The 13,163-nt window shown below is 37.2% G+C and overlaps 2 protein-coding genes across 3 annotated transcripts; both read right to left on the bottom strand.

Moving 5' to 3' along the window:
* Positions 1-641: 641 nt before the first annotated feature.
* On the bottom strand, positions 642-6,894 carry LOC112526082 (DEAD-box ATP-dependent RNA helicase 22). 2 transcript variants are annotated; one of them, XM_025136472.1, is made up of 8 exons: positions 6,541-6,894; positions 5,690-5,977; positions 3,837-3,959; positions 3,264-3,739; positions 2,860-3,187; positions 2,454-2,606; positions 990-1,123; positions 642-911 (listed from the first exon to the last, which is right to left on the bottom strand). In XM_025136472.1, the coding sequence occupies exons 1-7, from the start codon at positions 6,844-6,846 to the stop codon at positions 1,022-1,024; spliced, it is 1,776 nt and encodes a 591-aa protein (XP_024992240.1). In that variant the 5' UTR covers positions 6,847-6,894; the 3' UTR covers positions 642-911; positions 990-1,021. The 2 variants fall into 2 exon arrangements, with proteins under 2 accessions (XP_024992240.1, XP_024992239.1); XM_025136471.1 differs by having other exon boundaries at positions 642-1,123.
* A 2,633-nt stretch (positions 6,895-9,527) lies between these two features.
* Positions 9,528-12,958, bottom strand: LOC112524562 (nucleolar GTP-binding protein 1-like). The gene is made up of 3 exons (XM_025134435.1): positions 12,893-12,958; positions 10,056-12,108; positions 9,528-9,753 (listed from the first exon to the last, which is right to left on the bottom strand). The coding sequence occupies exon 2, from the start codon at positions 12,084-12,086 to the stop codon at positions 10,068-10,070; it is 2,019 nt and encodes a 672-aa protein (XP_024990203.1). The 5' UTR covers positions 12,087-12,108; positions 12,893-12,958; the 3' UTR covers positions 9,528-9,753; positions 10,056-10,067.
* Between the last annotated feature and the right edge of the window lie 205 nt (positions 12,959-13,163).

Genomic DNA, 13,163 nt, shown 5'->3' with positions numbered 1-13,163 from the left:
AAAATAAATTATTTCGTTATTAAACTTAAATTAAATTATAATAAAAAATTAAATTAAAAAAATTACATAAAAAATGAGAACTTTCAAATAGTTGATTTGATATTAACATTGATATATTTTTTTCCAAATATTTATGATATCTTCAAATTTATATTTTATTCAAAAATAAAATTATTATTGTTTTCTTAAAAACACATAAAATCATATTATAACATAGACACAGACAAATAATAAAATAGAACATTAAAATCGAGATGTGTCTCGCTGCATTACACAAGTACTCTTCTAGTCAAGTAATAACAAATATACTAATATTTTTATATAAATTATCTATAAACGTATGAAATTCAATTTCATTTCAAATTCTATAAACCAAACACTCCAAAGATTCCAAGTATTTCAATAAAATTCCAAATATCTGAAAACACGTTATTTTCTATGCTTTTTTTTATATTATCAATTTTCCGATTGGATCAAAAGGGATGCATATAACACCACTTATTAAGTCAAATAATGTGTACCTTGCCACTGGGTGCAGCCAGGTGAATGGACCCATGGACCATGGTCCCAAGCTAAGCTAACCACTTGTCAGAACCGATATTTCCAGTAAAAATGCAAACTTTTAACAAGGAGAAATTAAATGAACAAGTTAAAAGACCAAGTTCATATATGCTACTTATAACATACCCATACCCGGACCAATCGGGCCATTCGGCTACACAAAAGATGCGTACGTAAATGAATGTAAGATTACTATCGATCTAAGAGATGTGAAGTAAACGTATCTAGGCATAAAATAGACGTTTTTTTAGCAGCGTATCAGGATGAACGGTTCATAGCTACTGTAACTATCGTTGGGTATCAAATCTTCGATTCTTTAGCATAGCTTCATGATCCGATGACTAAAAAAACTGCATTCCATCCCATCGGAGAGTCAGGATTTGACGATGAAAGTGATGCACAATAACGATTATGTAAATGGGATTTACATTTTTCATCACGGGTTTCTGATCCTCGGGTTTTAAGCTGCTAATCTCTCTTGAACGTGTAATGTGTTACCTCCGGCCCTACCTCGCTTTTTTAGTTTCTTCCTGAAGCTGCGCTTCCTGCTAAATGCCTTTTCCTGTAGCCATGGAAGAGATTAAAAAGTGAAAAAGGAAAAGCTATTCATCGATCGCAAGCACGATCGTCACCCTTTTTTTAGGGGAGAGGGGATAGAGAAAGGCGTTGTTTTTTTCTATAAAAGAACTCGTATTAGCTTCTCATGCCTGATTCCTTAAGAGATAGGGTCATTTTGACTGTTTGTTTTGCCAATTTTTCAGAGACATTTATGTCTGATAAGAGGTAAACCGACCTCTTATTTGCCTCTAATTGTTCTTCAAACCCTCAACAACGGCATTTCTCTCGATCAACCTTAATCAATCATTTCTCTCGATCGATCCTTACCAAATCAATCATTACCTCTCTCAATTGATGTATTTTAATAGGATTTAAATGTGTTAAATACCGTTAATGACATATTTTCGTTTAAATGAATGCTAATTACATAATTTAGATGTAAATTTTGTAAAGATGATGAATAAATATGTGAAATTGTATAAATTTATCTATAAATTCAACACTATAATTTTTAATATGTAAAATAGATTTTTAATAAGTAAAATAGACAATTTAAACAAATGCAGACGTATACAAAAACAAACAGTCTTATTGATTCAGACTTCAGCACCACCTCTTATAAATCAGAACTGAAATGACTTCAGGCTTTAGCACCTCTTAACAAACAAACGCCACCAAAGAGTCTAATGCAGGGGTTTGACTAATTGTTTAATGTCTAAAATGCCCCTAGATAAAAACTAGATAAAGAAACTTATGGACAAAAAATGTTGCATTTATATAGGGAGGTAGAGTCGGGGGTGGGACGTATGCAAACTTGACCTCTATCCTAGGGAGTAGAGCGGCTATTTTCATGAAGACCTTGGCTTGTGCAAATTGGGTGGAAAATAGAAAATAGTAACATTCTAAAAAAGAATTACTTGAAAACAAGAAAGGGAACTAGGTGTTCTTTGTTGGTTTTTCATTAAGTCCTATGGATAAAATTGTCTGTGTGGATTAATCGGCCTATCTAGATTGGGATGGTTTTTGTTTGGGAGGGCTTTTTTCAAGGGACGTGTTCTTTAATTGGAGGGGCAAGTTTGGAAAAAAAACTTGGTTTTTTGTATAAAGCTCCCCCTAGAAGCTTACTGAATAAGCCACTTTCTATATGATTAAGCCACTACGAAACAGTCATATACGACTGAACGCCTGACTGAATAAGCCGACTCCCATTAAGCTCATTAAGCTGCTAACAAACAGGCCCTAAGTTATATAGTGATAAAGAAAGCATATAAAGATAAAAAGGGAATCATAAGGCTTAAGAAATCTTGACATATCAATCAGAAAAGCAAACTTACCACTGGCTCACTTAGTTTCCCAGCTTGACGAACTGCAGCAACAAGATCACGATTTGACTCGTTGTACATACTTGTAACAAGGCCTGGTTGACCTGCTCGGGCAGTACGACCCACCCTGTGCAAGAAATCTACAGCAGATGTCGCAAATTCCGCCTGCAATCAAATAGAATAATCAAGAATCAGATCCATTTAAGGAACTCAATGGAACCAAAACCTTTTCGTAAAAACCCATTTCACATATAGAAAAGTAGATTTGCGAGCACCTTATAAACTCAAAGTTGCAGGCTACCAGTTACTTTCACCATGGTTTCAAGTTAATGAGAAGTTATTGGGTCAGTCTGCTGCTTTGGGCTATTGTGTATTACTATTACACGTTTAATATGGAAAAGAAAAACCTTTCGACTACCTGGATAACATGTGAAACATTGGGAATGTCGGTACCACGAGCAGCAGCATCTGTGCACACAAAAACGCCGCCTTTTTGTTGAAAATCAACCAAATTTCTTGTGCGTTCTTCTAAGGAGCTCTCGCTGTGATAACAGTAACATTCAATACCCGCTCCTTGTAGGACTTGCGCTACAGCTTCGACAGCCTCAACCGTGTTTGCAAACACCATTGTTCGACTCAACCCAGTATCAGAACTCGACAAATTTGTGTCAAATTTATGATTGACAGCATCTATAAGTACATCCACTTGAGTGTCGACTGTAACTTCAATCCACTTCTGCTCTAATCTGGATCCACAGAAAAAAAAACGTGTAAAGCCCAATAGCGAAACTGTAATTTTTTGCAGAAAAGTTGGAAAGAAACCTTGGATTGTGACGATGAAGATAATGCCCGCTAACCCATTTGGCATCTGGAAACAACCTCTTGAGTTCACCTCCTGCAGTTCGTTTTCCGTTCTCGGGAAGTGTTGCTGCGATGAAGATGTACTGTTTAGTACGCTCGTATATTTCTCTTGTCCTTTTCCAGTCTCGTTTCTTCATAACCGGTTCGGTTTCTTCTAATGAATTTCCAACATCAGTCTCATCCTCACTCTCTTCATCATCTTCAGGAAGGGATTCCTCACTATCTTCATAATCTTCAGGAATGGAGTTCGTTTGTGTGACTTCATGGTCGTCTAACTCAATCTGTATAGTGGATTCAGACTCCATGTCCAATGGCTTCTCGGACGTAGAGTTTTTTGCCCGTGATAACAGCTTTTCATCAAAACGGAACATGTTGATGAGGCGAATAACTTGGTTTTGGAAACTCCCACATAGGAGCATGTCTGCTTCATCGAAAACCTACCAATTATTTGAAATTTTAAGAAAGACAGTATCTCATCGTGAAAACAACAAAACCAACGACTACATTGCAGGAAAATGGTAAACTGAAGATTACCACATGTTTAACATTACGAATAAAATCAGCACGACGACGCCTTTCTGGATCGATTGCGTGAAGGTAGTTCAGAAGAGCTGCAGGCGTTGACACAATTATGTTGGGTTCATTAACTGGCCAGCCCTGCAGAAAAAGAAAATCACATAACGTAGTTTAGTATAGACTTCCATAAAAGAACAATCGGGAAAAAAATTGAAGACACTACCATAGAAAAGGCAAACACTATAAGGGTTGTTTGGTTCGCGGAATTCAAAGGAATTTGATGTATTGGAATGACAAATTCCTTTGACCAAATTCCAATTCTTTTGTTTGTTTATTTCTTGAAATTGATGGAATCTTTCAAATTCCATTGAATTCCACAAATTAATGAATTCATCATTCCTTGGCATAATGGAAGGAATTGAATTTCATCACCACCCACCATGACCATGCTACTATTGTTCGTCATGCCCCACCCCTACACTACTGTCGCCGCCACCCACCACTAACCACCATGCCACCACTGTTGTCATCACACCCACCCACCCCCCTTCACTCACTACATATCCCTACTACGACAATGCTATTACCGTTACTGGCACGCCCCTAACCTAACCCCCACCACCACACCATTATTGTCGTTGTCACAATTGCCACTCACCCCCAGCCCCAGCCACCCGACCACTATCATCGTCACAGCTACCACCCCACTATCCCTCCCCGCCCCCATCCCTTCCCCACCTTACCCTAATCCAACCCATCACTAACCACCATCCTACCACTGTAGTCGTCACAGCTACCACCTTGCCCCACTCTTGCCCCACCGCCTCACCCCACCCTGCCTTCCCCCAAAACCCCCCACCTATTGAGCAGGGGTGGTGGGACAGGGTTTGGTTAGGGGTGGGACAGGGTGATAGCTGTGACAACGATAGTAGTGACATGGTGGTTGGTAGGGTGTGGGCAGGGCGATGGGTGGGATAGTTCAAACAAAGACGATTGTTCCAAATCTATTCAGAGATTTCATTCCAATTCCTACCAACCGTTTAGGCATGGTCAAATTCCATCAAATTTCATTACAATTCCTTCAAAGTCAAATTCCTTTGATGGATTCCAATTCCATCAAATACCATTCTATGAACCAAACACCCCCTAAGGTGCTTTTGGTAGGCAGGCATGATTGGACCGGATGGGACAAGATCAGACCCCCTATATATTGCTAAATGCACCCTACCTACTAATTTCTTATGGGGAGACTAATTGCACCCTTATACATTGTTAAATGCACCCCTATCAAATGATTTTCTTCTCACACATCAACATCAAAACCTGCTTTTTACACTCCCAATGCACGACTTGACCGGATTATGACATTAAAGGAGGTGCAAATAGCATTGCCCATTTCTTCCACACATACATCAACATCAAGGCTTGCTTTTTACATTTTCAATGTATGATTTGACAGGATTACTGCATAAATAGTGGTGCATATAGCAATACCCTTTAGTATTTTACCAATATTGTCCCATCTCCCTAATATTTGTTCCACAGTGAGAAAAAAATGCATTTTTCTCCCAAGGTAGCCTAAATGCATCCCTATATATTGTTAAATGCACCTCTACCCATTAATTTCTTCCTCACACACATCATCAAACTTACTTTATATTTTCAATGCATGATTCGACCTGATTCTGACATAAATAGGGTGCATATAGAAACACCATTTTATCCCGGTCAGTTTGTCCTGTACCAGTCTAATGTCACACCAAACGTGAGACACAAGTTTTTGTTCTGTCATGTTCTATCATGTATTGTCCCACATACCAAACGCACCCTAGTTGAATTGAGAGAATAACAGTACTGCATTTTTACATCACCTGTCGTCCACAGACAGCTGCAACTCGGAGAAGTGGTTCTCCGTTATCATTACAGATACAATTGGCCATTCGAACCACTTGCTCACATAACATGACATTAGGGCAAAGAACAAGAGACATATGATGAGTCTGATTCACTTTTTCATCAAACAGAATATCACTTGAATCATTTGTTGTTGTGCATAGCTTATGAAACAATGGAACAAGATAACCATGAGTTTTGCCACTACCAGTTTCTGCTGCAACCACAACATCATTTCCAAGAAGTATGGAAGGTATAGAAGCAGCCTGAAGTAGAATGAAACATATGTCAGTAACTACCAAAAAACTAAGTCTAAATTCTTTAGGGGAATTGTCGAAAATAGCCATTCTAAACTCCCCAATTCATTTTATAGCCGCTTTTTTACTCAATTTACCAAAATAACCAATTCACAAGTAGACTTTAGAAACTTTCAAAATCTACTTTTTATAAATATAATATTCATAATGTAACTTGTTAACAAGTAGCACTTTAGCAAATTAGAAAATTGCTACGTGAGAAATATCATACTCGTAAAAAGTGGATTTCTAAGTGCCCTCCTACTCACCGGGCCTGTCGATGGGAGTAGGTTGCGCGCTTAAGCGCCATCCCTTGGACTAGTTGATTAGGCAGGTGAGTCGTTAAAGTGCCACTCGCAAAATTTTGGATATTTCAACTAATTATATATAAAACTAGCTATAAAGTGAATTAGGGTGTCAAAAATTGGCTAATTTGGACACATTTCCATACATTAAACCATGAACAATATAAAAAATTGAATGAAAAAAGAACAGTGATTTGATCAAATAGTTTACAGCGACTAATGAATTACCTGAACCAGAGAAGGGCGATTGAGTCCAATGCTAGCAAGAGCTCGAGAAACTCTATCCGCAATCCCTAGCGAACTCCAGGTAACAGTTTCATCAGCAAAGAAGATGTCGGTGATTTCCTTTTCATCGGAGGAGACGGCGGTGGCAAACGCCCTAATTCGATTTCGTGGACGGTGGCGGAATCGAGAGGTGAGTGATGAACAAGAAGGCGGTGATGATAAGTTGAAAGGTAAAAGGATGAATTTGGGAGACGACAATGATGGTAACTTGCAGAAATTGAGAAATGGAAAGGAACGTTGAAGAATCATCAGATTTACGTCAAGAATAGTTGATTTTGGATTAAAGAAACAGGGGTGGGTGTTCTTGCAGAGATTTTGAGATTACGTTTTGAGGGGTTTTGATGGGGTTTTATTCACATGACCTATTGGGCTAAAGGGACATAAAGAAGGGTCCTTTTTGAAAATTTCAAAATTTTTAGTGTGTTTCCTCTCTATGATGCTTCTTAAGGGGGTGAAATGTAAAACTGGGACAAAAATTAGTAGGGTTGCACAAAAACCTGATAAAACCGTCACCTCCTTTGACGGAATCGAAAAATAGAGGCCAAATCAATCGAAACCCCAATTGATTCCTAATATATGCAAAGTGTATATTTGGGCCGGCCCCTATTGAACCCAATCTGATTGCTCGGTCTAATTATTTAGGGTTTTTAGTTCGTCTGTAGTGTGTTTGTTATGTGGGACGGGATGGGATGAGATAGAGCAGATCAAAATTTGGTGTGCCATGCTTGGCGTGACAATGAGTATGCAATATGACATGATCGAGTTTGATTGAATAGAAATTAAGAATATGAGACAAGATAGGTAAATTACTAAACTACCTATGTATAATTAAAACCTTCCACAACTGACAATCGGATGGATACTATGTAGTTAAGAAGTAACTGTTAGTAATTGACATTCTTGAGTAATTGATATTTTTGTTTTATATTTTAATTTAAACTACGTTCTATTCGAATAATCCAAACAACATAAAGTGTTGTTATAGGGTCGATCGGGTTTTGTATGGTCTTCAAAACACGAAGTTGTTTTTTAGGTTATCAAATGTCCAGGACCCATTTAAGATAGTTCATTAAACACATTTTAGATAAGTTTTTACTTTAAGAAATGTAATCTATTTTGGGAAAAATCAATGAAATGTCTAAAAAATACATAAAACAAATAACAAAATAATCAATTTTTTTTACGTATTTCAAAAAAATGTCCATACTTTTGCTAATTTGGTGAAATTTTTATTTTTGTTATGAATTATTAATTTAAAAAGTCAAAAGACTTCTTTTAAGACTTGTCAAGGAGACCCACTTCTTACTAATTCACCCAAAACACCTCAAATTGACAAACTGTGTTTCTTTTACTATTGGAAACCGTTTCCCAAATTAAGCACTTACCAAATCATATTATCTGTTTGGAAGAATATGGTAAGAACCAAGAATCTTAGGGGTTGTTTGTTTACCTCTTAATAATTTCATTAAGAGACAGTCTCTGAATCATTAAGAAGTGAATCTTGTTTGACAAAAAAAAAGTTGGTCTCTTAATGGTTCCAAAACTCTCTGAATTATTTTGTATCATGGATCTCCCTTAACCATTAAGAGCTCTAATTTCATCGTACACAATTACCAAATAATTATATTTCATTTTGCACTATATCATGAGAGCCTCTTAATCATTCTGCATCAAACCATTCAACAATTGTCAAACAACCCCTTACTTGGTAAGAACGAAAAAATGACCAAGAATCTTACCCAGTAAGTGTTACCACTGTAAGCGCTTATAGGGTAAATTGTTGCATGCGATGTGTTTTGGTGGACTAAAATCTTACCCGCTAAGTAAATAATAGTGTTAATTTTACCGATAAATACTTACCGAGTAAGTATCCGGTAAACAGCCCCTAAGCGAGCTTTTTATGACCCATTTATGACAATCAATAATTCATGACATTGGCTAAATGTTTAACAAAGGTACTGACCATTTTCAAAAATATGTCCAAAAACAAAAATCTGTTTTATTGATTTTTTGAAATAATCAGAATATATTGCCATTTTACGTAAAAAAAACATATTGTTTAAAATTACAACTGACTTGACACATTCTAATTTTCATAACATATTGGTCCCTCGACCTAATACCATTAATCCTTTCGCCGTTAACTCTAAATGGCGTGGAATATAGTGGGGGCTGGATTTTTTTTAAATCTTTCACTCTTATTAAGATTCTTATAAAAAAATCTTTCATTTTTATAAGGTAAGATTCTTGATTCTTATCATATTCATTCATCAGATAAGGTAATTTAACTTGATAAACACTTATCCGAGTAAATGTTTAGTAAACAACCCTGATCCAATATTGATGAGTTAATAGGGAATCTATACATACATACATACAATTGATATGGATGCACAAACATTATATCGCTACTTACGCTCTCAATTGCGGAATCAGCGTGATCGGTATAACAGGACAGAAATCAACTCTCTTTTAGGTTCTATTTAAAAGTGAAATCCAAAAAAATACCAAATGGGGGGTTCTTCTTCCCTCCCCATCTTCAATTTGTTGCCTTGAATGTTATGCTAAAATGTTGTTCGAATTTCTTCGTTGGTCTCACAGAGTTTACCGGATTCTGATTACAGCGTTCTCAAGCTTCTAAAAACACTAGAAGATCTTCATATTTAAAATATCATATACCTGCGTATTTTAAATTAAAAGCTTCCGAAAACCATAACCAGAATCCGGTAATGGAAGGTAAATTCCAAGCAGACCAACGACAAAACCCACAACAACACGTTGTCACAACATTCAAGGCAACAAATTGGGAGATAGAGAAGAAAGAAGAACCCAACATCGAATGCGTTTTAGGGACCAAATCCAAAATTAAAACATAACCAAGGTCCAAGAAGGCCTTATTTATAATCTAATCTAAATGAACAAGAAAATTATCAAGAAAGGCACATAAAATATCAGTAATTCAAATCAAAATATCATATAACTCACCAAAATTCATAAACAGAAACTACAAACAAACATGTAGATGCTGTCATCTTCATCTAACGGCTAAAAATGGATAAATGATCCAAATTTCAGAACATATAGAGGCTTCAATCATGCTATTACTGTGTACCTTTCAAGAACAGTTGGCCAAGCAGATCAAGAAAACAAGAAATCCTGCAGACACAAGTGTAACATTAATATAAAATCACAACAAACAAAACTAAACCAAACAAGCTAAGTATATCCCACTCGAATGCTGTCATCCCACAAAGCCGTTTGCAACAAAAATCATTAAAAACTGTTGGATGAAGTAGGGTTATATTTTCCGTCGAACATAACCCCATCCAGAAGATTTTAATTGTTTGATATTAAATATAAACTATTAGAAGTAGTTTATCGCTACCCAAATGCCAAAAGATCATCTTGATGGATTATCACATAAAGAATTAAGAAGGATAAATATATAATATATATACCTCGGATTTTGCTTAACGTCTAGTGGTCTTCCCATTGGAGCGCTTGCCGGAGAACAGATGTTTCGGTTTTAGTGTTGGAATGACTCTGTCACCCTCTCCCTTTCTAGCATCCTTATTCCGCTTGTAAACAGAGCTCTTACCCAGTTTATGAGCCTTCATCTTTTGTGCAGAATCCTTATACCCTTCTCCAGGAACCAGCTCATGTATTGGGGGTCGTGACCTTGACCTGGAACCAAATCGGGATGAAGACCTAAATCGCATCTTCTTATTGGATCCATCATCCACGTCCATACTATCACCACCATTGGCATTTTCGGGTGACCTCTCCCTCTTACGACCTCTAGACTTGCTTCGAGCTCGTTCGATAGCTTTAGATGGATCAAGACCCAAAGATGACAATTGTCTACCCATTCTATTACTCGTGAACTTCTTGTCTTTGTCGAATTTTCTGGGTACAATCGGTCGGCTTTCAGCTGTGCTTTTCTTGATTCTGTGCTCACGAATAAGAATACTCTTCTTTTTCCTGATCTCAGCAAGTGCTTTTTGCTCATCTGGGGTCAAATCTTCAACATCCATCTCGACATCATCTTCATCCTGCTCCTGAAGAAGTCCTTCCTCTTTCTCCAACTCCTCAAGCCTCTGCAATATGTCCGGATCAACAAAATCGTATACGTTGTGCCCATCAAGGATTTCCGGCATGTCATCAAATTTCCATTCGTCATTTGCAAGAAGATAGTGTTTCTTTAAGCTAGCAGAATAAACACCTGCACCTCCATTTTCATTCTCAATATCCCTTTCAAGCTTCTTCTTCTCCTTAGCCGCTTCAACAGCTTTGGCTTCCAAGACAGCTTGAGGTATGCAAGCTGGCCTTTCTTTTTGGTCACGCGGCTTCGGCATTGCAACATGAAACCGATTCAAACAGTCGTTTATCTTTTTTGACTTCATTTTCAGTTCAACCCTCTGATCCAACAACCTCTCGCAAGCAGCATTTTTAACAGCAATCACTCCCTCCTCAGTCAAAGTGCTCATAGTCAACAGCACACCCCCACCGTCCGTAGGCTCACCACCCTGGCCAATTAACGTCTTCATAGCTTCTGCTTTCATCTCTTCGACCAACTTCTTGTCGTCCTCAGATATTGCCTCTAGTGACAGCAGATCTGTCTTGTTGCAGACTATAATTAAGGGCTTATTCATGAATAGAGACTTGATGCTATGGAAAAGGGCTGCCTGTTGGGCAATGGTGTACCCACAAGAACCAGAGATATCTAGAAAAAACAGCACGGCCGCTCTTAGATGTGCTAAAGCTGTTATACTACACATCTCTATAATATTTCGATCTTCAAATGGCCTGTCCAAAATCCCTGGAGTATCAATCACTTGATACCTTAAGTACTTGTAGTCAGCATGGCCAACAAACAAGGACTTTGTAGTGAAAGCATAGGGCTGGACATCGACATCTGCCCTAGTAATTTTGTTCATGAATGAACTTTTTCCAACATTCGGGTACCCACATATCAATATTGTTCTAGTGTTTGGGTCAATAGAAGGAAGCCTAGCCATGTGTTGCCGAATTTGTTCAAGATAAGCCAAACTAGGTCCAATTCGCTTTGTGACAGTACACATGCGACCAAGAGCAGCAACCTTCAGAGCTTTACACCTATAGAGAGAGTCGCCATACTTCAACAACTTCACATAATCCTTGGCAATTTTCCCAATGAGATTTCTAGCGGTGTTAATTTGACCAAGGGCAAGCTTGTAATGATCTTTGTTATAGAGAACATGAAGAAGGTCACCATAGAAAGGATGGATATCATCAAGCCTAGGGAACTCTTCGATGATGGTAGAGAGCTTTTCATGAAAATTGGTCTGTGTAAATTTCACCTTTCGCATGTAAAACTGCCTAATGCGGTTGATTGCATAGCCCTTGTGAACAACAGTAGGAGTTTGCCTCTGGGTTCTGCTGAGGATGATATCCACAAAGTCCTTCCCAGTGGGAACTCTGGTAATTTTCTTGAAATTATACTGCACCATGTCTTAATATTTTTGCCAAACACTGCAGCCAAATAAGTCACCATATCAGTAATCTGAAAACTTTGTCCAATACATTAAAACAGAAAGAAAAAAAGGAGATGATACATAAAAATTTATTGAAATATACATAAAATTACACATTAAACAAAAAACTGACCCTGCATTCCAACAGAAGATTCTGATTTTTATGTCAAACCTATTACCATCAACCTTTTCATATATAAAACCAGTGAAGCTATTGCACCAAAATTAACAAGAAAACTGCTGAAATTATAGTTCTTGTCCATTCAAACGCCTAATTTACAAAAGTAGAAGTTGAATGAAGTTATGGAAAAAGCCCAACTCTTAGCCTGTGGATTAAATAGCCGTAACTAATTGAAGTAACGTGGATACTTAAGCAGCTATAAGCAAGGATCTGTACTTCGTTTTATGAAGTTCTGTAAGCAAAGCAAAGCTCTCTTCTTCGAAAGACGAAAGCATCACGTTTTTTAAAACCAAACAAATGTTCTCTTTTCATAACTAAATTTTACAAACAAAAACACCCAAGCACCAGAACACCACCTAAGAATGAGAAACGAATCTTCAGCAACAGGAACAAATTAACATCGATTTTACCATAAGCATAGCAGTACTACGAACAAAAAGAACGCTTAGCCAGAATAACCACCATAAATCAAACGAACAAACAGATATTCCAACAATAATCAAACGAACAAGTTTGTAAATCGGAACAAATAATTCAGATAATTAAATCAAAACATGAGTTAAATACCACAAATCGAAGAGTTTTATGTGAAAAACATTACCAGGAACAGAGGAATTGAATGGGGAAGGAGATTGTCCGGCAAGGACAAGCACATAAACCCTAAAACTGATATGAATTTAGGGTATAGCCTTATATGACCATGAATTGGGCGGGCCAAAACGGAGGCCCAGTTGTTTGGTCTCAGAATATTGGGCCACAAGTTTTAAATTATTTGGTTAAAAAATGCAATACTGATAAATAAACGAAACTATACCGTGTTTTCTAAAACTTAATATGTAAATTGTAACGTAGCGAGATACATCTCGTTTTTA

Source organism: Cynara cardunculus (genome assembly GCF_001531365.2).
Source record: "Cynara cardunculus var. scolymus isolate 2C chromosome LG 13, CcrdV1, whole genome shotgun sequence".
Classification (NCBI taxonomy): Eukaryota; Viridiplantae; Streptophyta; class Magnoliopsida; order Asterales; family Asteraceae; genus Cynara; species Cynara cardunculus.
Note: the sequence above shows the minus strand (reverse complement) of the source record. Positions and strands in the feature narration are given on the sequence as shown.

Bases quoted from the DNA above. Each gene is read 5' to 3' on its own strand.
- LOC112526082 (XM_025136471.1), bottom strand. From the start codon at position 6,846: ATGATTCTTCAACGTTCCTTTCCATTTCTCAATTTCTGCAAGTTACCA. The intron at 5,978-6,540 runs GTAATTCATTAG...ATTCTACTTCAG, and splicing joins ATCGCCCTTCTCTGGTTCAG to GCTGCTTCTATACCTTCCAT. The intron at 3,188-3,263 runs GTTTCTTTCCAA...CTGTGGATCCAG, and splicing joins CTTCATCGTCACAATCCAAG to ATTAGAGCAGAAGTGGATTG.
- LOC112524562 (XM_025134435.1), bottom strand. From the start codon at position 12,086: ATGGTGCAGTATAATTTCAAGAAAATTACCAGAGTTCCCACTGGGAAG.